Here is a 23,979-nt window from a genome sequence, read left to right on the forward strand (position 1 = left end):
AGGTCGGTGCAGAGACATCCGCTGCTTCCACTCAGACCTGTATGCATTTGTGGTGCTGCCAGCATAGGCCCGCTCAGCTGATCGGTCAGGATCCTGAGCAACAAACCCCAGCTGATCAACTATTGATGACTCCATCCTAAGGATAGGCAATCAGTGCACCCCCCCCCCTCCAACGAGTCTCCAAGCCGATCGAACTTTGCATTTCCAAAATGTAGTATTTGTGACCCTCTGACAAAACACCATATTTGCAGTGTACATTATATCATGTCACAATATAAGAGTTCTGATGGTTAAGGGTGCAGGAAATACAGATCTGTACAGGTAAGCAGTCAATCCCTCCAGGCTTGGCCATACACAAGCAGTAAAGTTGCCCTTCCCTGAGCATATATATAGATTTGTACCTGCAGTACCAGAGGAGTTCACCTTCAGTCATTCACTGAGAATGGCAAGTTCATCTTTAGTAGCCTTTGCTGGGGTGACTGAATGAACTTTCCCTTTAATAGCCCCTCCATAGATCCCACCACCAACCAGGAGTGAACAGGAAACTCACAAGGCAAAAAAGAAAAAAAAAAAAACTTTAAAAACATGTTTATTTTAGGTCAGTAACTATCAGATTTAGAAGGCAAATCATGGAAAAAAATGCAAACACAAAAACACATGGGAATTATGTACAGAATGTACAGAAGTTACAAGAGGCGTCCGATAATTGTGCGGAGCGCTGAAGCCGAGGTCAATGTGCGAAGGTTCTGCTCCAAATAACTTATCACTAATAACCAGGAACCAAATAAAAATGTACAACAAAGTTCTACCGCCGAGATCTAGAATCAGCGGACTCTATATACAGCGGAGGTGGGTGGCCAACGGATCACAAATGGCAACCAGAGCCATTGGTGGGTGGCCAACGGATCACAAATGGCAACCAGAGCCACAAAGCTGTGCAAAGACATAAGATAAGATCTTATACGTGTGAACGATTGGGGCCGCCAGGAAGATCTGGCAATAGGCCGCCGCAGGAAGAGGATCTAGCGGATCTGTCAGTCTTATGTCTTTGCGCAGTTAGAGATGAGATTGATGGCGGCTCCACAGACACAGATAACAAAATATTCTGAAACCGAATGGCCAGAAGAGGATGAAGCCCAAGGACTGGCCACGGACTAGTGACAGCACTGCTAGAACCTTGTGACTGGCCAGACTGGGGCCATGTATAACCTATAGGCACCCTGTAGGTGGAGGCTCCTGGACAGCCTTCACAAGTCATCAATTCTAATCCAGGCGCGGCTTATCTCCGCGCTCCACAGCACGAGGGAACAGATATTTACAGGACAGACAGATTTTGTATTTAAAAAAGTTAGTGAGGAAGGCACCAGCGGGCGACATAACAGTATATTGTCCGATCATCAAGTTACAGGAGGAGTCTCCATAGAACAGTCACTGGAAACCCTGCGCTTCACGGCTTCTACTGACCCACCGTTATAACCAGGCCCTATACTCTAGTCACATCCAGAGCAGCAGCATACGGTCAGTGTATTATGCATAGTTTTTTTTGCACATGTAATATACAATGAGCACAAAATATGTGCAAAAGCCCCATCATGTCCCATTTTGTTGCATATTACGTGTGCACACGCCACGATCGGGCATGGGGGTCTGACACACGCAGCGAGTGGACTTGCTGCGTACTCCGTTCGGGTGCGTCCTAACAGCTTAGCTGTTTACTACACTCCGCTATATTGTATTCTGGCAGCTGTAGCATTCCCCCCCCCCCCCCCCAAATGACCTACAGCGCAGATTGTTCTGTAACCCCAGCTGCAGCTCTGGATGCTACCGGAGTACACGACAGCGCAATACAGTATCCATGTAAAGTTGCAGTGTTTTATTAAGAACCTGAGCAAATTGTTGACCTATAGTCAAGCAACCCCACCCGATAAAGGGTATATAAGGCTGGGAGCACACTTAGCAACTCCCCTGCGTCACTGCGCTGTCACCGCAAGACCGACTATATAGGGTGGGGGGGTGGGCTACCTTATTACACAATGCTGACCAACCACAATCGGTTTATCCTGCTTCCATTTACTAATCCAAGTGAGAATCTGTCCCTTATTGCCAGATTGTCAGCTAACTTCTGACTAGTACATACGATCAGGCCACCATCTTTGAAGTCTAATATCCAGCTTAAATCTCTTCAGTGGTTTAGTTACAAGTGGGTTACCAAGAAGGTGGCGGCGGGGCACAGCAGCCCTAAAACGTAGTTAGCTTTTGGCTTGTGCCTCAGTTGCTACCTCATTCCACTGGGGCAGATATTAACTTTCAAGAAGTGATGGTAAAGTGCTGCAATACCACCTCCACACCATTGGGGGGCACACACCATTATGCAAGTAATGCAGACCAGCCAGAATAAAAATAGATATTTAGGCACCAGCAGATTTTAGAAACTATAACTCCCAGACGCAGGGTGTGAATTTACACTACAACTCAGTGCATCCAAGACTGGAAGAGAGTGACATGGATGTGAAAGGGTCTTCAAACCCTTTCCCTTTGGCTACAGCACTATCCTATAAAACATCCAGCATACAAAAAGGTCTAAAAACACTAAATTACAGATAAGACCGGAGCTGACAAGGCACAAGACAAGGAATAATGTTCTAGAATATAGTCGCTGTGACCAGGACTGCAGCCAGAGAAGTTGCTGTACACTGCAGTACCTGTACTGCACATTACAAGTCTAGGGATCAGTGTAGGGCACTTATTGTATATAGTAGGGAGCAGGCTCTCCAGGAGGGCCGGTCTCTCAACAGGCACTATATGGCAGAAAAGCTTTAATCCTGCAAGGTTCCCCTTCTCCGCCACATAGAACAAGACGGATGAATGACTTAAGAGATGGTTCTGTTCACATTGGGAGGCACGCGCCGTCGACCGATCCCAACGCGATGAGCCGCACATCATCCGCCTCAGGGCTGCAAGGGTAAACTCTACATTAACAGCAGTTAAAGGGAACAGAACTTTGTACTATAATCGGGGAGCAGCTGCAATATGCAAGTTGTAAAACCAGCAAAGTCCTGTTTGTTTGCTCCGGTAATAAAAGCTCACCTGAGTAACGTGTGTAAAGAGTTCTATTGTTCGGTACGCAAGCGGCGCAGAGCTGTGCGAACCATCTCAGCACCCGATTCCGCCCCCTCTTAGATGACATATAGCCCAGCAAGGTTTCCCGCATGTGCAGAAGAGCAAAGCTGTTCACAAAAGGTTCACACATACCCGCCTGATGGATACACGGCGCACCTTGGAGGCTCCGCTGCGTTACATGTCCGAGGGGGTGGAGTTAGGCTGCAGGTAGACACACTGTCCTATGCCAACAGGTAATGGAAAACCAATCAAGTGACCCTATATCCCCCTGCTAACCTCACCAGGAAGTAAATAAAGGGTCACAGAACCTGGAAGCGGTCAACCACGGCAACAAGAGTTACAACATTTTTGGAAAGGCAGATGAGAAAACCTCGTGTCCAGGAACCCCGTGGAGGCAGCCGATAACCGAAGAGCTGGAAGAGTTGTGGTAGTTAATCTGCATAGTCTACTGCTGAGGGGGGTTCACATACATTCAAGGTTGACCCAGAACACCATAAATCCAATGTGAGATCTCCAGTGCAGAACCCAGACCTCCCAGACATACTAGACAGTCAGTGTCCATTATTACGTGTCCTCTCCTTCAGTGATCCTGCGGATCATACAAAAAAACATTCATGTGGTGAATAATTTGGCACACTACAAACCTCAAAATTCCCCGTGATGTGAAAGACTTCAATTAGTCGAAAAATATATTCTACGTGTGAAAGTCGCCGCTTCCCAGAAACCTTCAGACAACAGGCCTCCAAGAACGTGAGCCGCTACAGAGTGAGATATGGAGTAGTGGGTGAATGGGATGTGATACCGCTTCACACCAGCAGGGGGAGCCCTTACACTGAGGTACATTGTACTCAAACCTACAGGGAAGTGACTAGTAACACTACTGTAAGCCCCGTAGTTAACAAGTTGGCACCTCCATCCACAGCTGTGCCATGAGCGCCAACAGATGCAGGTTATATAAGAGGGCGTACCAAAAACAAAACATTAATTCATTTAAAGTCTATTTTTTACATTTTGAAACTTCAGTCTTATCCCCAATTGAAGCAATATATTAGTCCAAACAATTTTTTGGTACCCCCCCCCCCCCTCCTAGTATATACAGTGTGCACTGCAGGGCGGCAGGAAGGAACAAGGCAAGGTGATCAGAAGGCCAAGATGACCCCTTCCAGCAGGGATTAGCAGGAAACTTCATATTCAGTCTATAGTCCACCAACTAAGAGACCACTGCAAACTGAAGGCTTCAGAATTCAAACTCGCTTTAAAGAGGGTTCCACCGCTGACCCAAGTTCTATCCCCTCCAAGGCTGCGCATAAAGTCCCTTAAAAGGGGTATTTCCATCTGGGCTTTTCATGGAGGCTTTGGTCCAACCAGTCAGGAAGAGCAGAGCGTTTAGCGCGGCGCCGTTTCTGTAGATCTCATTGAAGTGAATGGGTGCTACAGAAACAGCGCTGCGCCAAGTGCCTGACTCTTCCCATAGGTTCCTGTTGGGTGGCCAGTAAAACAGCGACCTGTCATCTTGGTTAAGAAAAGGTAGATAGGAATATCCCTTTAAGGACAGCGCCAACCCCAACTTTAGATCAAGCTGCAACATCGAAGCAGGACGGGATAACAGAAGTCTAGGGACACGAAGTTAATTTCATATAGTCCCACTAATAAATAAGAACCTCCATAACATGAAGCTTTGCAACACCGCCGGTAATAAGAGTTCCCGCAGGACACAGGTGCAATTCATACAGAATAACTGGATGCCGAGAGCCCCAATCACCTCAATGATGGCCATTACTAGTGGTGCACCCCCAACACAGAACACTAACCCCCCAACTGAAGCTTGTCGCATCCCTATAAGAATCACTGAACTGCGGTTAGGGGGCAGTTTTCATGAAGCGCCCCCTTCTGACATGCAGCACAGGGTGACCAACTATTGGATGGAAATCTCGACTCACAAAGAAAATGGCTTTCCATGACGTCAAAGTGCAAGGTTAATTATTGTGTTATTACAGGGGGAATGGAGGGTAGAAGATAGGAAGTCTTGTCCTGGCAGTCACTGACCAGATCGAAAGCTTTAATTAAATAGTATGCCTTAGAAAGGGGAGCACAAACTGCATTCACCAAGTGTCCTCCTCCAACTCAGCAAGGTCCCTTGTAAAAAGCAGTGTCCACAAATGCCGATAATCAACGGAGCCCTCATTAATAGGTTAAAAGCAATACTAGAATATAAAACTAGACACTCTGTGCTGGAGAGGGGCATGATCAGCAGCCCCCCACAAGTTGCTAAAAACTTTAGGAAATCTAAAAATGGTTTAAAAAAAAAAAAGTAAAATACAAAATTTGTGCTCATCAGTTATAAACACACATAAGGCAGGAGGCGAATCCAGGGCCGCAGTCCACAGGGGCTTCCATCATCCTCCGTAGCGGCCACTACTCAGCAAGTAAGGCTCCAAATGGCTGGAAGTCGGGACAATCCACAAACTGGAGGAGGCCCCGGAGCACAATGCTAAACCTCAAGGGAAAAATAAAAAAAACAGATAATTCTTCAAAAAACAAAAATAAAAAACAGGTCCAGGTGATCACTGCAGCATCAGCTGCTTGAGGTTGTCGTGAAGAATTGTATCTTTCACGTCGCGGAAAACAAGGCGAATGTTCTCTGTGTTGATGGCGGTGGTGAAGTGATGGTAGAGCGGCTTCTGCTGCTGGTCCCGGCGCTTGTTACGGAAACAATCTACCAGGAACTTCTGCACATCGGAGAGGCAGTGGGGATCGCCTTGAAACTCCGGGAAGTAGTCTTTAATGCTGACTATTTTCACCTTCTCCTCCAGCAAGTCTGTCTTGTTCAGGAACAGGATGATGGAGACGTTGCTGAACACGCGGTTGTTGACTATTGTCTCAAAGATATTGAGGGACTCCGTCAAGCGGTTGGTCTGGCGGTCTTCCATCAGCACCTGGTCGTACTCGCTTGAAGACACCAAGAAGAGGATGGAGGTGACGCTGTCAAAGCACTCAAACCAGCGTTTCCGCTCGGACCTCTGCCCGCCCACGTCCACCATCTTGAAAGGCACGTTTTTTATTTCAAAGTCGTACTCGTGAATCCCCTTGGTGGGCCGACGAGCGAGGAGGATGTCTTGCTGAGACGGGAGGTAGTCCTATGGAGAGAGAGAATACAGTCAGGCGTGGGATCAGCAGGTCATGGGGAAACTGGTTAGCAATGGTTAATGGCAAAGCACCACCACAACGGGCTGCTATGGGGATGTACCAGCTCCATGGAGGATTCTTTAGTTCACAGCCATAGAACACCCTCATACGGCGCCCTTTATTACAGGCTTGTGACAAAGAACCTCATTGCCGAATGAGCAGCAGCCAGTGCGCCAAAGTGTCCTCAGCTGAGATGCCATGGGATAGGATCCAGCAGAGGCGAGCGGTGAAGACCTCTACTCAAATTCACCATGCGGATGGCAGATCATAGCAGGCGCTGCCCTTCCCCATTAGTCGGATGACTATGCTCAATGCTGCTGTGCTCATCTAGGTTTAGTCCCATGATCTCCATAACTAGTAACGGCAGTGTCTGGTCAGCAGGGGGAGTGCTGACACCAGACCAAAAGCTACGGTATGGAGTCCTCTGCAATAGAGATGACTGAACATACACATTGGCAAAAATAAAAAAATTATTAATCTCCTTGGAGTTTTGGAATGGAACAGATTGTAAACGTTTCTACAAGTCAGCGATTACAATATCAGAGCAAAAGCATCATTTATAGTCTGGAGTATTTTCTGCAATAAACTTTTGTAGCCGTAATTGAAAGTTTCAAAGTTTTATCCCAAACAATGCTTAGTGGTCGGCAGTGACTGTAGCATCTGCAGGGTTAATAGGAGTATACAGTGGATATAAAGAGTCTACACACCCCTTAGTGATCACCCTGTAGTGATTCATCTTTGTCAGATTTCCACCTTCAATGTGATGTTATCTGTACAATTAGGGCTGTCCTGCTGTAGGAACTGGGGCTTTAGTCAAGCTGGAGGGAATTATGAACAGTCCCAAATATCAGCCCATTCTGGTACAAAGCCATCCGGCCTCGGCTAAAAAGCTGATGAATTTCACCTTTCAGCACAACGACCCAAAGCAGACCGACAAATCAAGAGAATGGCTTCACCAGAAGATCAATTTTGAAATGACCCAGCCAGAGCCCCAACCTCAATCCCATTGCAGATCTGTGTGTTGACCTGAAGAGGGCGGTACACAGGAGATGTCATCGCAATCTGACAGAATTGCAAGGAAGAGTGATGTAAAAAAAATTTTAAAAAATAAAATAAACCACCAAGTCTTGATGTGCCATGCTGATAAACACCGAAAGCTGTCAGAAAGTCAAAGGGGGCAACAAAGTATTAGTTTATGGTGTACTTATGCAACCACACTAGGGGTTTGTTTTTTTTATTTAAGTTTTTACTTTAAGATTTGTTTTTCAGTGGAGTTGTACAGATAAGCGGTCACACTGAGGCCGCCTGCAGACAGCCGGGTCGGGTCCCGCTGCGAGAATTCCTGCAGTGGGATGTGGTCCCGTGCCCCTGCAGAGGCCTGCGGCTCACCCGCTCCCAGCATCTTCATTCTCGGCTATGCACCGGCTACTGGCCAGCCAGCCGGCGAATGTGCAGAGGAGCTGGCCCGGCACTACTGACATGTCTGTGCAGGCCTCTGTGAGATCCGCACAGAAATAGAACATACCGTGATTTGTTTTCCGTGTGTTTTTCACGTGGACAAATCGCAGCTGTGCGCATAGGATTGGGTTATCTAATGTAATCCTATGCAGGAGGGCAGGCGCAGAAATTCTGTGCAGAATTTTCACCCGTGTACAGGGGGCCTGAAGGAGGAAACAAAAACAAATGAATCTACAGATTTAACATGGCAAGCCTGGCATAACAGGGGTGTGTAGACTTGAGACCAGCTTCCTCCCCACTTTTATTGCTCACTCTGCTTAACTTTGTGATTAAGTGAATTTGCCAATACATTTCTGTGAAGTGCAGCTGCAGGTGAGCCTCCAGCAGGCAGAGGGTTAATAGGGGTGGTGTACAATGTACTGGCCAGAACCCACAGCAGCGGCAGGATGAAGATAAGTGGAGTGACCGAGCTCTACTCCAATCACACACAAGTCTGCCCCGCACTCACCGATTCTCCCAGCTTGTCCAAATTGTCCAGGAAATATTTCACTGACTCGCCCTACAAGAAACAGAAAACCAGGATATGAGCAGAATGTACAGAGCGACGGGCAGAGACTGGCATGAGAGCCGGGAAACTGACAGCATTAAATGGAGGTCATGCCCCAAACATCCATGGCTGCACGCAGTTCCACCGTCCATTGAAGTATTCCTAGCTGCGGATGTGACTGGAGTAGAATACAATGCATTCTGGGAAAGGCATCAGGATACATATTCAATGGTGTTAAGGGGGTTTTCCAGGCAGCGCCGGCTGTCAGTGCTCAGATGCTTTGGGGGTTGGAGTGGAATCCGCTGCCCTTCCCCCTGTGCAGGGGCCAGCGCAGCACTCATTGAAATCAGTGGAACCCCAGCCTGCAACTGCAAGCACAGCCACTACTGACTTCAGTGAGAGCTGTGCCTGCAATACAAGCTGCGGCGATTACACAGTGGCTTACACTCCGAGCACCAAGTATCGAGCACTGACAGCCGGCACTGCCTGGGAAGCTTCTTTACATGGACAGATCGGATTCCGCATGCAAAGTCCCATATGGAATCCGGCCCTGACCCCAGTGGGGGACCCTGTGTAGCGGTCGCCTTCTGCGAGGACTGGTCTTCCGGTTTCTCCTTACTGTGGGTGGTCCGCACGGCTCGCCGTCGGACATGCGCAGCACAGATTCTTCTCTCCATCTTTTTAACTCTTGCTTTTCCCGCAGAAGCGACATGTCAGGCGACTTCTTTTGACTTTAACGAAAGCTATCCATGCTGGAATCACAGCAACATGGAGCATGCTGAGATTCTTCATCCACGGGCAGAAGCCGCAGAGTCATTTTTCCATAGCACGCTATTGAGGGTTATTGTCGTGGGAGGAAAAAAAGTCATGTGAAAAAAGTGACAAAGCATTTTTTTTGTGCGCTGGTGTAACCAACACCTTGTTTTTGCTGGGTGACCAAGCAGCTTTTTGGAAAAAGCATTAGAACTACTGGAGTGCAGACCCCCAATAGGACATTTAGGGTCTTCTGGAGAAGCAGGACAGGCTTACAGTAAGAATGAGGTCTTCTAGACATTCTATTGTGACTGAGCATGTGTAGCCAAAAACACATGAGTTATGTTGAAAGACAACTTGAAGTCCCAGACAGAAGACACTATGACCATCTTTGACCGCAGGAGGGATATCAGAGGACTTCAGCTCTGTTGCCACAACGCTGTAACATAACCCGTCCCCTGCACTACTTCTGTGTGACCAGGTCCAACCCCTCCACCTAGGATAGCAGAGAGCTTACCAGCTGGAATTCCCGACGTCGGTCATAGGCGTGCTGAATGCCACTGTCTGCCCATAAGGCCTTTATTGATGCCAAGTGCACGAGGAAGACTTTGGTCTCCACCATTCCTTGAGCCACCATGTTGGAGCGGGTATCGAAGGCCATCATGACTTCCCCATGCTTCTGATTGGATGAGTTCCCCCAAGGAATGTGCAGCTTCTCACGAGCATCCACCAGCACCCGGATACCTGGAATCAGAAGACAGTCATGGAGGATCCAACAAGCACAATGCCAGGTGAAATACAGCAAGATCTGGGGTGCTAGAGCCGTCACCAGACCGGGAGGGGGTGCGATGGCAGCAATGTACTGAACCCCAACTATTCTCCCTTGTGATGAATGACCAACCTACAGCATCACTGAGGTTCCATCAGCCTCGTGCCTCCATCTGTCATAAGATTAAAGGCGCCTTCACGAGGAAGAGGGGGGGGGGGGGGAAGAAAAAAAAAAAATAGAACATGGGGGAGGAGGGGGGTGGGGAGAGAAAAAAAAAAAAAGCAAGCGGCAGTGATGTTTGCGAAAAGAGGCAGCGCTGACGACTGCTGATGTTCTCATCTTAGCGTCCTGACCGCAGGCAGGTATCACCCCAGCTGGTAATCAGCATTTGATTGCTGTGTTCTTATGAGCAGTCTCAGACCTGACTAGAAGAGCCGCTCCGGCCGGATCCCTGCAGTCTGCACCGTGCTGGGGGCCCCGCTGATGACAGAATGCCAAGAGCTCCACAACTACAATCCAGGGCAGCAGTCCTAAACCCGCAGTCCACCTCTAATCCCATCATATCCTTTCACAGGCCAGCAACGAATGGACTAGTTCAAGAGGTCAACAGCTTGGAGACCACCATGATAACCTATAGCCAGATGTGTACCAGCACATGGGTCGTCTACACCAGTGTTCCTCAACTCCAGTCCTCAGGGACCACCAACAGGTCATGTCAGAGCAGCGGCTCCTGCTGTTAACCCCTTCCCTGCTGCAATCTATGTAGATTGCACCATGTAAATGGTTCAGAGGGCGCATGATCCCTTTCACAAAATTGGACTCTCAATGAAATTGTGGAGAGCCTGACAGGTTGCCATGGTAACAGGATGCCAGATCCTATGATCGCTAATACAAGCAATAAGGCATTGCAGGACAATGCCTCATCATAGCGATCATGAGAGATTGTGCAAGTCCTACAGGGACATAAAAAAAGGAGTAAAAACCTTTGTGTCCCCCCCATATTAGCATACTTTAAAATCCCACTTATTTGGCATCGCTGATCCCACCACTCGCCCTTTTATGCTGCGGAATTCAGATATTGAAGTACAACTGAAAATGCAGCCAAATTCATCCCATTTAGGTGCAGATTTGGCCACCATGGAGTTGCTGCTGCCAAACTGCCACGTGAGACAGACAGAATACATTGGGGCAAAACAGTCAAGGGAAAAAAACCACCCCAATTTAAAGGACAAAACAAAAACCCCACCAAGCCTCTACCTTAATGTACGGTAGATAAGGTCCGGACACAAGCCTCTACCTTAATGTACGGTAGATAAGGTCCGGACATCAGCTGTACATACAAGCCTCTACCTTAATGTACGGTAGATAAGGTCCAGACACAAGCTGTACATACAAGCCTAGGCTTCTGCACAACACACAAAGAATCAAGCAAGAGGATTCTAGCCCTAGATCGCCGTCAAATTGAGGGACACTCAGGTGATTTCTCCCCCCACACCCCATAATATATAGCCCCCTCCCAGTATATGTAAAGGCCCATTTAGACAAAGACGATCACTCAAGAGATGGCGATCTTTGCATAATCTACTAATTAGTAATAATGCCTATTAGTACCAGTTAGTAAAGTGTGAGCTTCCAAGCACTGTAATTAGGGAACGGACCACCCGCTGTTCATGAATAAGTTCCCTTCCTTCTGCCATGGGGTTGTCAGCTGAGACCATGTAATCAGCTCTCCCCCAGGCAGAACACAGCATGCGGTCCTTAAAGGGGTTGTCTCGCGGCAGCAAGTGGGGTTATACACTTCTGTATGGCCATATTAATGCACTTTGTAATATACATCGTGCATTAAATATGAGCCATACAGAAGTTATTCACTTACGTGCTCCGTTGCTAGCGTCCCCGTCGCCATGGTTCCATCTAATTTCGGTGTCTTCTTGCTTTTTTAGACGCGCTTGCGCAGATGGGTCTTCTCCCTTCGGCTCCGTTCGGCAGCATTGGCGTTTTGGCTCCGCCCCTTGTACGCATCGCATAGCTCCGCCCCATGACGTGTGCCAGTTCCAGCCTCCTGATTGGCTGGAATCGGCACGTGACGGGGGCGGGGCTACACGATGCATACAAGGGGCGGAGCCAAAACGCCGATGCTGCCGAAGGGAGAAGACCCATCTGCACAAGCGTGTCTAAAAAAGCAAGAAGACACCGAAATTAGACGGCACCATGGCGATGGGGACGCTGGCAACGGAGCAGGTAAGTGAATAACTTCTGTATGGCTCATATTTAATGCACGATGTATATTACAAAGTGCATTAATATGGCCATACAGAAGTGTATAGACCCATTTGATTTCGCGAGACCACCCCTTTAAATGTTCTGCTGAGTGATGGATTTGATGCCGAGCTGAAGTCCATCGTCCGGCAGAAAGGTGAAAGATTAGCACATTTACACGCAACGATTATTGCTCAAAAGATGGCTTTTGAGCGATAATCGTGTCTAAATGGGCCTTTAGTGAGCTAGTGTTATCTGATTTACTTAGGGTTATTCTGTCTTGAGATTAGTCCATTTAACAGTCAGTGAAGCTGCTGCACGAATCCTACCACAAAGGTTGCCTGGGGGGACCGAGACTAGAGCCCCATTGGATGACTTGATTCCTTGTGTCCCCACCATCATGGCAGTATCGATTCACCTCCCTGAGCACAAGACGTCACCCTCCCCACACGGTATGGCCTACTAGAAGTTGTAGAAAAAGATCACAGAAGAGAAACACACAGCGCCCCCTCTAACTCAGGCTGCCTGTCCACGGGCATTATTGAATTGCGTTCCCCGCAGCAATAACCCGGTCGTGGGGGAAGCAATGTACGCTTTCCATAGCGCAGCCCCATGTCCACGAGCAGAAAATTATAGCGATTTGCCACTGGCAAACTGCAGCATGCTGCAATTCTCTGTAGTCAGCCCATCTGTCAGATAGGCTGACTGCAGAGATCCACCGCGGGATACTGCAATGCGTGGATAGGCAGCCTTAGTGTAGATCAGGTCTGTGGGGTCACCACTTTTTGGGGATGGGTATACTTGACAGGTGAGGACAGCAGGCTCATCTCAGCTGTAAAAGTTGATAGAACAGTCCATGTTCTGGCTGCGCTTTCACAATAATGGTCAGGGACCTGCGACTAGTACATCACGTACGTTTTGTTTACAATTGCGGTACTTCTGCAACAGCCGTGGGCATGAGCCCTTAATCATCTTGTAAACGTCTCTTCTGGAGTCACGCGAGAGGAGAGGCGGCCGCTGAGCAGCAACTCCAGCATCCTCTGTAGGCTCCATCACGGCGATCACGTGATCAGAAGCTAGTAGTGGTCCGATAACTACTCCAGCGTTTATGGCACTGTCCTAGGGTAAAGCGTTAGTGTAACGAGGCGGTGCCCCGGCTCAAGCTGCCTTTAAGAAGTCTGTAGCAGCATTACAAGACCCACGACATTCTTACACCACTGGCGCTGTGCGAGGGCTCGTCCGCAGGATGTACCAGAGTTAATAGCGGCACCATAAGGGGATGGGCAAACATCTGGCTACTTGGTGCGAGTCTGCATCACCCACCAGCTGCAGGGGCGAGATGGGCACAAGGTATCCACATCATTGCCATGCTGCAGATACAAGATCCACCCCGTGGGTATATGTGCGCTATACATCGCTGTGGTGTGAAGTGCTACAGACTTCTACTGCAACTTGTGAACGCGCCCCTTAGGAGGAAGGTAAACTTTCCATGACTATTGTTTTGGGGAGATGAACAATTCTGGATTTTTTTATTTGTAACCATTAACCCCCTCAGGCCTGGGTCACACTTTCTGCGTGGAAATTCTGCTGGCAATTTTTACAAAAACCTCATCCGCACGTGGCGGCCGAGCTGCGATGAAGCCGGCTTGTCACCCGGAGTTGAAAGCTGCGGCATGTCAATGATACCGCCATCACAACTGCAGCCTCTCCTCTAAGGCCTCATGTCCACGGGGAAAATCAAATCTGCTCCGGATTTGTAACGCGGATTTGGGCCGCGGATGCAGTGCGGATGAGCTTAAAATAGTATTTTATTGCATGCGGATGACACGCGGATGCGTTTTTTTTCACGCGTGTATGCACGCGGATGGCATTTTTGCATCTGCGCGTGAAAAAAAATGCAAGGCCACTGAAAAAGAAGCCAAACTTGTAATCCGCATGCAGATTTCACACACCCAAATAAATGGCATTTAACACCCGCAGCGGATTTCCCGCACCCCATAGAGATCAATGGGGCCATCCGGAGCGTGATCCGCACCTAAATGGAGCATGTCCATTTTTTTTCATGCTCCATGATTTTTCTAATTCACATTTATTGACCATCCGCGGGTATTTAGCTACCCGCGGGTGGTCAATGCATTCCTATTGGGCGCGGATCCGCGCGCGGGTGATCCGCTGCGGATTTTAATTATTATTTTCCCCGTGGACATGAGGCCTAAGGAGAGACGACCACTGCATACCGCAGACGGCGAAGCCGCGCCACAACCTGCGGGAGCATTGAAGCCGCATTTCTGCCGTGGAAATTGTTGTTTTTGCGTACGGACATTCTGCGAGATTCACGCCCTGTAGGAACCCGGCCTTCCCGATTACCAGGAGCGCTGTTCCTTCAAAATAAAAAGAGTATCATTTGGAGATAGATAGCTTTTTGATTACTTTTATTCCTGTTTTGGAAGAGAGATGGACAGAAAATGTCTATTTTAGCAAAAAAAAATTTTTTTTTTTTTTTTTAAATATTGATTAATGTTCTGACTACCACTTCACATTAACCCCTTGATGCAGTCATGTAGTTTTTGCCCTTTATTTCATAGAAGAAATCAGTGACTTCTGCAAACCTTGCATCCAACTTCCCATATTTCATGCCACGCCTGGAGGTTGTGTGATTCTCACCCGTCACCCGCTGATGTTCTGCCGGCTTATAGCCGTTACCTATTCAGGGTCTACTGTTTAACACAATTCTATCGGCGTTCCAGTTACGGTCTAAGGTCGCCGGCGTTGTGTTTTAATGCAGTGGATTTCTGCCGCAGGAGAACACCAAGGCCTCCCGTCCACGGGGATGTCTGCTGCAGATGCACTAATTGTCTCATGCGGGAGATCAATTGCGATCGAGCTCCCTACGAGTGATCCGTGTTTAAAGGAGCATGCCGTGTTTTTTTCCCTCGTGTGCAAAATTCAAAATACCACCTGTGGCCATTTATGTGCCGATTGTCAATGCATTCCTATGGGATGCGGCTTGGTGTTTTTTTCTCCTGCGCGGATTTGCTTTATATAGTTTTCCCCGTGGACGTGAGCCCTAAAGTCACCGCGATTTTCCACAATGGACCCATCATGATAGGTACATCGCAGAATTTCTACACGAGTGGAAAATTGCAGCGATTGTCGCTCGTGAACACCAGGCCGCGTTTTCTATAGTTATCCTATGGAAAGTGTTTCATGCGTTATCCATGGCAATAATCCGCACATGGGTAACGCAAAGAAATATCGCCGGCGGACAGGAGGCATAAGTCTGTTCAGTCTGAGCACAAGTGTGGCGTCAGCACCCAAGGCCAGCTGTCCCCAGGCGATGCGGTATCCCGCGGTAAAGCTCCGCCACGGGAGCCGCCGCCCGGGAGCAGGAGCCGCTGGCGAATCTCCGCCGGTCAGCCCTATCTAATAGATAGGCTGACCAGAGAATCGGGCCAATTTGCAGCATGCTGTGAATTGCCCGCCGCGAGCAGAGAATTGCAACGAGTCTCCGCTAGTGGACAGGTGCCGAGGCTTTCCATAGCAGTGCTATGGGAAGCGGCCAGTGTGATTCGCCGGCGGTTTGCCCCCAGCGAATAAACTGCCGTGGACAGTGGGCCTAAACCTTTTGCCCTTTTCTGACAGGTTTTCAGGGCAGACAAACCCACAGCAGGTATGACTTCTGCAAACTGTTTGCTGTGTGGAATAGAGATTTTATAGTTTGGTCGTGCTGAACAGTGATTTGTTACATTGTATCCGTGATGCAGGCAGAGGAGTGATTAGAACAGCCCATATTGGCATTAATGTATCTTGACACCACCAGAAGCCAGGGGTTTGACAGGGGTGCCGCCCTCACCTGTTATGGTCCAGTGCCTCGACTGTGCTCCGTTTCACCTGCTTTCCACCCTTACAACTGCCGCGCTCAGCCGTTGCCCTCTGCTGCCGGGGCTGTCAGCTCAGTGGCCACCACTTCCCCACTGACAGCTGCCGGCCTGTGCGCTTCTGCTTCGCTGCCGGGAAAGCCAGGGTGGGGTACACGCACACCACTCTTTCCCCCAGGCCCTGTCGGCTTCCTGCATCCGGCGGTATGTGAAAGCAACATCGGCTGGGGAGGTAGTGGCAATTGTGGAGCACCGACCGGGTGGGGGGGTGGCTATTGTGGCTTTCCGGTGGGCGCGCTGTAAAATCCACAACAGTATATTTTTGCCTCTGTGCTAGCACACTGGCGGGTTGCGTGTTCGCTGGGCAACATTTTCTGTGTGCACCACGGCTAGCTGCATGTTTCTGGCTGCTTTTACTGCCCTTCCAGGACCTAGTTTTGCAGCCTGCTGTACAGCCAATCAGGTACAGGTGTCGTCAACCCCGTCAATCTTGACTCCATCAGGACTTCCTGGTGGTGTCAAGATACAGTAATACCACCCATCTTCTCAGCCGACCAGGAGGCCACTGTCCTGTTCGTGTCTCTTACAGAAGGGGATTCCCTTTTGTACAAGTGAGTGATGTCACCGCTAACTTTGCGCAGCTGTTTAGACAGACCGATCGCTGAGAATCGCTCACTTCTCACGCAGCGCTTCACACTGTGCAACATTGAGTGGGGAGCGTTTGAGTGTAATGAGAAGTGTGCGAGCCAACGATGTCTATGCTGGCTAAGGGTGCGTTCACACGAGCGCATAAACGGCGCGTTTTTGCGCCCAATCGTATAAACGTGACCATCTGAGGTGTTGGTTTCCAATGTATTCCTTCGCGCGGGCGATTTTACGGCGCCCCGAAAAAAAGACGGAACATATGCGACCGAAATACGCGCCAACGCATATTCGATGGCCGAAAAGATAGTTTGCAAAGTAGGAACAAACGATAATACGCTTTCTAGCTCTGGTCGTGATTGCCGAAAAACGTTCTTTCCGGCGATTAAACGCTGCGCACATGCGAACGTAAATACGCCTACACTCGTGTGAACGCACCCTAAAGCTGAACGGCTGACCAGAAGAGCAGGATCCTCGTTATTCAATCGTTAGCTGGTATTTAGACGCTAATCGTTCGCCTTCACCTAATTTTGGGCGACAATTCCGTGTCAACGGGCCATAAGCGTCCAGCGATCACTACAGTTAGAGCAGGGATCCGGCTGTCGGGCACACAAGACTGCTACAGATTCTACAGGAAAGCCTTATCAGCGCTCCATACAGACAGCTGTAAGAGGGCATATGCACAGTAAATACGGGGTTAAAGCTTCATTATCACTCATTTTTGACTGAATGACCTTTTTCTGAATAGATTTTGCTCTGAAATTGACTTTAAAACAGGATAACTGATCGGCCGAGCGACGAGAGACACCACAACAGGTCATACCCAGTACATGGGGTTCAGGTGACGGGTACCCCTAAAATCTGGGAACCTGGCATCCCAACATACCCAGTACATGGGGTTCAGGTGACGGGTACCCCTAAAATCTGGGAACCTGGCATCCCAACATACCCAGTACATGGGGTTCAGGTGACGGGTACCCCTAAAATCTGGGAACCAGGCATCCCAACATACCCAGTACATGGGGTACCCGTCACCTGAACCCCAACATCTAGAGACCAGCACTACTCCTGCGAGCAGAGGAAGCCTTTACTATTCGAGTCACACGTAGCCGGCGGTATGAAGTGGGGAACAGGAAGTGGCAGCAAGCCAGCCCCGGCCTCCGTACTTCATGTCTGCATGGCTAGGCGAGGTTAGTCATCCAACGCCACCAGGAGTGACGATGTGACACAACGGCAAACCTCAGCCACCGGGACACCCCGTGGATTGTGTACACCAGGAGCTGGAGACACTGAACAAGCATGTGGATGACATGATCAGCCCTCTGGCTCCAGGCGACAGTGTAAGGGCCGACTCACATGAGCAGCGGCACGACGAGGGGAAAAACCACAACAGGTTTTATTTTGGGGCATTCCTGTGGAAGGAACCTCCCATTGTTTCCTATGGAACTTCGAGGGGGAAAAAAAAATTAAGAAATATTTAATCATACGGCAGCGGCATGCCAGCGCATATGAGCATGATGGGGGTTTTCCCCCTTGAAGTCTATGGGAAGCACTTGCAGTCTTTATAGACTTGTAGAGATGGAAGGACCTCCGGGGGTTATCAGGTCATCTCAGAGGCCATGCCAGGGGGAGGGCGACAGCTTATGCATGCGCTGCTCAGGGGGTATTAAGACTTCTGAAGCCCCAGGCAGAGCAGGTGAGGTGTAATGTACAGGTGTGCTGGGGGGAGGGGGGGGTCTGACAGCTCATTGATGTGATCCGCCAATCCCATAGGAATAACGGTGGATGGCAGGGTGAGTGCAGGAGCTGGCGCTTCTATGATCCCCATGGCAAACATGCCAATAACCACAATCGTTGACTTTATGTTATTAGTTAGCCACTTAGCAGAAAGGGGCCATGATGCCCGCCGCTGACCACTCAGCTAGTTCTACACAATGAACAGCCTGATGACCTGTAACACAGGGAATGTCCAGGGGGGCCAGAACAGAATCCAAACCACATACTAGTGCCGACGTCCCCCCCATATTGTTTACAGCATCCAGTCATGTGACCACATCCTCCAATAATGTGTGAGGGGGGGGGGGGGAGATAAGTGATATCCGAGCAGCATCCATCAGTCAGGATCCGTTGAGGGTGATCGGTGATCTGCGGGAGTCATCTCCTCACTTACAGGTGACCCTTGCTGGGAGCTGGAGAACTACAAGTCCCAGCAGGCCCGGTGCTAACAGGAAGAGCCGGGTCCGAATCCAACCAAACCGTAGCAGTTGAACGATGTCCAGACATAGGGACATTGACATGGCTGTGAGCAGGCTACAATCAGAGCATCGCACCAGGGGGAGTGCAGATCAGAGGTAATGCCACAGCCACAGCTACAGGTGGCACCACTGCCAACCAAGCCCGTCAGCCCAGGTCCACCTGACCACAAGGCCTAAACAGAAACGATGACCGGGGGTAAGCAGCAAGTGTCAGCTCACAAGCCAAGTCACAACACTGCAGAAAACCCCTCCACCCAGGAGTGTGAGTGAGTGAGTGCCATGTCTACATAGCTTATTTACAAACATCACATACATACTCACCTACAAGCAGTGTAATATACCGTAATACATCATACACTGCACAGACATCACCTGGCCGTAACAGGCATATACTGTGCTCCACAAGCCCCGGATACACGGAGCGCTCATCAGTGTAGCCACGGGCCGGCGAGGCTCTCGCTCCTTCAGTTACAGCCGGTCAGCGTGCCACATGCCGCCGTTGTACTCGGGCTGAGAATCTCCCGACTTGTTCGCCCCACAGAACGCTCTGCTGTCACCACCAGCGATCGTTGAGAATGGCGCAGCTCTCGCTCAGTGTTTTACATTCCTACGAATGATCCGGGTCAGACGGCGCCGATCTGTATGCCGGCTGAAGTTAGATGGGCAAGGAGCGACATTCAGTCCAAATAAGCCGATGACCATCATTCAGTTTTATGCATTAGAATGATCATTCCGTGTAAGCGGGGCTGTGGGAACGAGAAACAAGCGATAAAGGACGGCCGCTGAATACTAGGAATCACGCGGTGTAACCAGGCGGCCCGAGCGGTGATGTCATCAGCTCATGCCATCAGGCAAGCGAGAATCGAGAGACCCAGCCGGCCCGTGTAGACAACGATCACTCCAGATTCGCTCAAAGGCAATCTTTTGAGCGATTCTAGTCGTGCATATACGCGCACCGAGAACCGCCATGTTCAGAGCATTCAGCTGGTATACAGCAGAGCGCTCCGAGTGGGGTATGCAGAACACAGCTGAGTGCTGTCTTCTGCATACTCCTGCTTTGCTCACGAAGCGCTCAGCTGTGTGGCACTGGTAAGACTCATCGTTGGCCTTCAGCTAGCTGAAAGTTAACAATGAGCGAATAGTGGCCAATGGCTGCGTGTTTAGACCCAATGATCTTTGCTCAAAAGACTGCTTTTGAGCGATAATCGTGTCTAAATGGGGTATAAGAAAGCCATTAGGTGCCTTCACATCCACATTGGGGTCAGTCATCCTGCTCCATTATGGTAGCGGGTTAGGGGAATCCCCTGGCCGCACCGAGCCACCTTATAACGGAACTGAATGCCCCCCACGAACTATAATGGGGTCTGCTCTTATAAGGAGACCTCAGCGCAGGCGAGCAGCTCTGGAGCACAGGGTGCCGGAAACTGATCAGCGTTAGAACCATGCTGCTCCTGCCTAGCGTGGCCACGGACGATGTCACAGGTGCCAATGCCTGAGGGAATATGTCAAGGGTGGCACCAAGTGTACAGAGCCAGCCAAGAGTCATGTGACCTACTGTGTACAATGCCACTTCACTACCACCATGTTTACAGTAGATACATACTGACAGTATACAAGGGGTTAGTGAGGGTGACCGTGCTCCGTGTGACCTGCCCTATACAAGGGGTTAATGAGGCTGACCGTGCTCTGTGTGACCTGCCCTATACAAGGGGTTAATGAGGCTGACCGTGCTCTGTGTGACCTGCCCTATACAAGGGGTTAATGAGGCTGACCGTGCTCTGTGTGACCTGCCCTATACAAGGGGTTAATGAGGCTGACCGTGCTCTGTGTGACCTGCCCTATACAAGGGGTTAATGAGGCTGACCGTGCTCTGTGTGACCTGCCCTATACAAGGGGTTAATGAGGCTGACCGTGCTCTGTGTGACCTGCCCTATACAAGGGGTTAATGAGGCTGACCGTGCTCTGTGTGACCTGCCCTATACAAGGGGTTAATGAGGCTGACCGTGCTCTGTGTGACCTGCCCTATACAAGGGGTTAATGAGGCTGACCGTGCTCTGTGTGACCTGCCCTATACAAGGGGTTAATGAGGCTGACCGTGCTCTGTGTGACCTGCCCTATACAAGGGGTTAATAAGGCTGACCGTGCTCTGTGTGACCTGCCCTATACAAGGGGTTAATAAGGCTGACCGTGCTCTGTGTGACCTGCAGGCTGGTATATGAACCCTGAATGGTTCCTCTGGTGTCACCACAAGTGCAGGCAGAGTGGCCACAGACTTACCCCAAGAGGGCAGGTAGAAGCACCACAATCCCCAGCATGCAGCCAGACTGCTATATGGAGGAGTCACCGCACAGATGAAGGTAACCCCTCACACCCCCTCCTTATACTGAGGGGGCGGCTCAGTGCTGTACATGTAGTGCACCATATTACACCCCTGTACAGCAGTCTGCATGCTGGGGGTTGTGGTGCTTCTACCTGCCCTCTTGCATTAGTACATTGGGAAGTCTATGGCCATTTTTTGTCTACTCCCATTCCCTTTGTGTTTACCCTGTAGTGCAGACCCCACTGCCGCCCACAGGGCAAAGGTGAAGAGCTGGCAGGTCCTGGGAAAGCTGGGTGGTAATAACCACAGCCATCATCCAGCTTACCACCCTCCAGACAGGCAGCTCAGCAGGGACGGTCACCGAGGAGCTGCTATGTGCCCACCGTCTCATGGCAGCAGGTAACCCTGAAAATAAGGCAGTTGGTGGGGTCCGCCAAGACAGAGGAGAGACGTCTGCCACCTCACACTGCAGGGGAGGCCAAGGGGAGCACTACAGAGGACCTAGTACTACATACCCAACACCGGGGGGCGCTCTACTACATAACGGGGCACTAGGGAGGGGACCCCAGTACTACATACACACGACACCGGGGGCCGCTCTACTACATAACGGGGCACTAGGGAGGGGCAGGGGACCCCAGTACTACATACACATGACACCGGGGGGCGCTCTACTACAAAACGAGGCACTAGGGAGGGGCAGGGGACCCCAGTACTACATACACATGACACCGGGGGGGCGCTCTACTACAAAACGAGGCACTAGGGAGGGGCAGGGGACCCCAGTACTACATACACATGACACCGGGGGGCGCTCTACTACATACCGGGGCACTAGGGAGGGGCAGGGGACCCCAGTACCACACACACACACACACACACCACCATGGGGCACACTAGTGAGGGGTAAAGGAACCCAGCACTGCCTACACATGACACCAGGGGGCGCAGCAGTGAGGGGCACAGGACCCCAGCACTAAACACACATGACACCAGGGGTGGGGGTGCAGAGGACCCCAACACTACCTACACATGACACCAGGGGGCGCACTAGTGAGGGGCACAGGACCCCAGCACTAAACACACCACCAGGGGGAACAGGACCCCAGTACCACACACACCACCATGGGGCGCACTAGTGAGGGGTAAAGGAACCCAGCACTGCCTACACATGACACCAGGGGGCGCAGCAGTGAGGGGCGCCGGCAGAGGGGCGGGGTCAGCCGCCTCCCCCACCCGCAGGGTCCCTCACCTTTGATGACGTTGCTGTAGATGGTGGCCCGGAACTCCTGCTTCGCCCGCACATCGAAGTCCTGGCCGTGGATGATGCGCATCTGCTTCAGGAAGGTGGACTTGCCGCTCTCGCCGGCGCCCAGCAGGAGGATCTTGACGAGCCGCTTGACGTAGGTCTTCTCCCGCGAGATGCAGCGGTCGATCTCCTTGGACTTGCGCTGCTGCTCGGCCTCCCGACTGTTGAGCACACAGTTGGGGAAACAGACGGAGAGCACGGAGCGGGTCGGCAGGAAGTCCGCCATCTTACACACTACATGAACACCGAGTCCAGGGAGGAGGCCGGCGCGCCGCCGCGTCACAACGTCAGCACGTCTGTAGCTGCGTGCGCGGCCCCGACAATAAATGAACGTGCGGCCCCGCCCGGGGCGGTCCCTCTGTGCTGCCATCGGGCTCCTCCCACGCCGTGTAGTCAGAGCAGAGAGACCTGAGACGACATCGTGCAGGAGTCCGGCTGCCGTAGCGGTAGATAGGGACGACCACAACAAAATGGCGGCTGCAGTGGAGACAAAAACTGCGAGACGTCACGTAGCTGACGGTCCTGAGGGCGTATTTATATCTTCATCAGCACTTCGGCCTCATTCACCAATCAAGTTGCTGGAATTGCGAGACAGACAACCCAAACAACCAATCAGGTTGTTGGAATTGTGAATCAGAACCAATCAGGTTGCTGGAATCGCTGAATAGGGCCGAAGTGCTGATGAAGATGTTAACACCCGTCCTGAGGAGAGCGGGTCAGCTGCCCTGTGCCACACGGAGGCCCCGCCCCCTCAGACAGAGGCAGGGCCTGGCTGCTTTGCCGCCCCGCCCCCTCCTCCGCTGCAGTCACCTGTGGAGGAGAGAGAGATGTAAACAACAGCAGCCACCATGACGATCCCCGATGAATGGCCCTAGTTGTGGCCGCAGCCCCTCTGCCGGCAGTAGATCAGACTAATCAGTATGCTGCGGCCGCTTCCCTGTCTGTTATAAATAGCAGCAGAATCGCTCCTTTAACCCTTTCTGGACACCAACTTTTATGGGAAAATGTTTTTTTTTTAACTTTTATTACCTTTAATTTTTTTTTAACAATAAAACTTTTTAAAACTGATGTTAACTTTTTTGTCTGCATAGGGGACAAGAGCTTGCGATGGTTTGATCGCTCCTGCAGTATTCTACCGCGATCTGGCAGCCAATCTGTTAAGCCACATCAGTCAACTTCAGCATTCGGGGCTTTCAGAAGGCCCCCGGCTGCCATGGTAACCGAACAGCACCTCGTGATCTCATCATGGGGGGCCCATCTGATCGGGACATTTAAATCAGCTATCGGAATTGACAGCTGCATTTAAAGGGTTAAGAGCCGTAATTGTCATGAATGCTGATCGTAGCTCTTGTAGGCAGGTATCAACTGTAAGAAACAGCCGGCACCCACATTATATGGCGCAGCTCCCCATCCCCCTCCATACAACCCTGAACCTCCATGATGTAACTGTATTTCATGGAGCGTTAAGGGGTTAAATCCCCCA

The 23,979-nt window shown here is 50.5% G+C and overlaps 1 protein-coding gene across 1 annotated transcript; it reads right to left on the bottom strand.

Annotated features, from left to right (window-relative positions):
* Positions 1-574: 574 nt before the first annotated feature.
* On the bottom strand, positions 575-22,780 carry GNA13 (G protein subunit alpha 13). Its single transcript, XM_066586950.1, has 4 exons — positions 22,440-22,780; positions 9,582-9,808; positions 8,273-8,323; positions 575-6,257 (listed from the first exon to the last, which is right to left on the bottom strand). The coding sequence occupies exons 1-4, from the start codon at positions 22,720-22,722 to the stop codon at positions 5,685-5,687; spliced, it is 1,134 nt and encodes a 377-aa protein (XP_066443047.1). The 5' UTR covers positions 22,723-22,780; the 3' UTR covers positions 575-5,684.
* Between the last annotated feature and the right edge of the window lie 1,199 nt (positions 22,781-23,979).

This window comes from Eleutherodactylus coqui, chromosome 13, assembly GCF_035609145.1.
Source record: "Eleutherodactylus coqui strain aEleCoq1 chromosome 13, aEleCoq1.hap1, whole genome shotgun sequence".
NCBI lineage: Eukaryota > Metazoa > Chordata > Amphibia > Anura > Eleutherodactylidae > Eleutherodactylus > Eleutherodactylus coqui.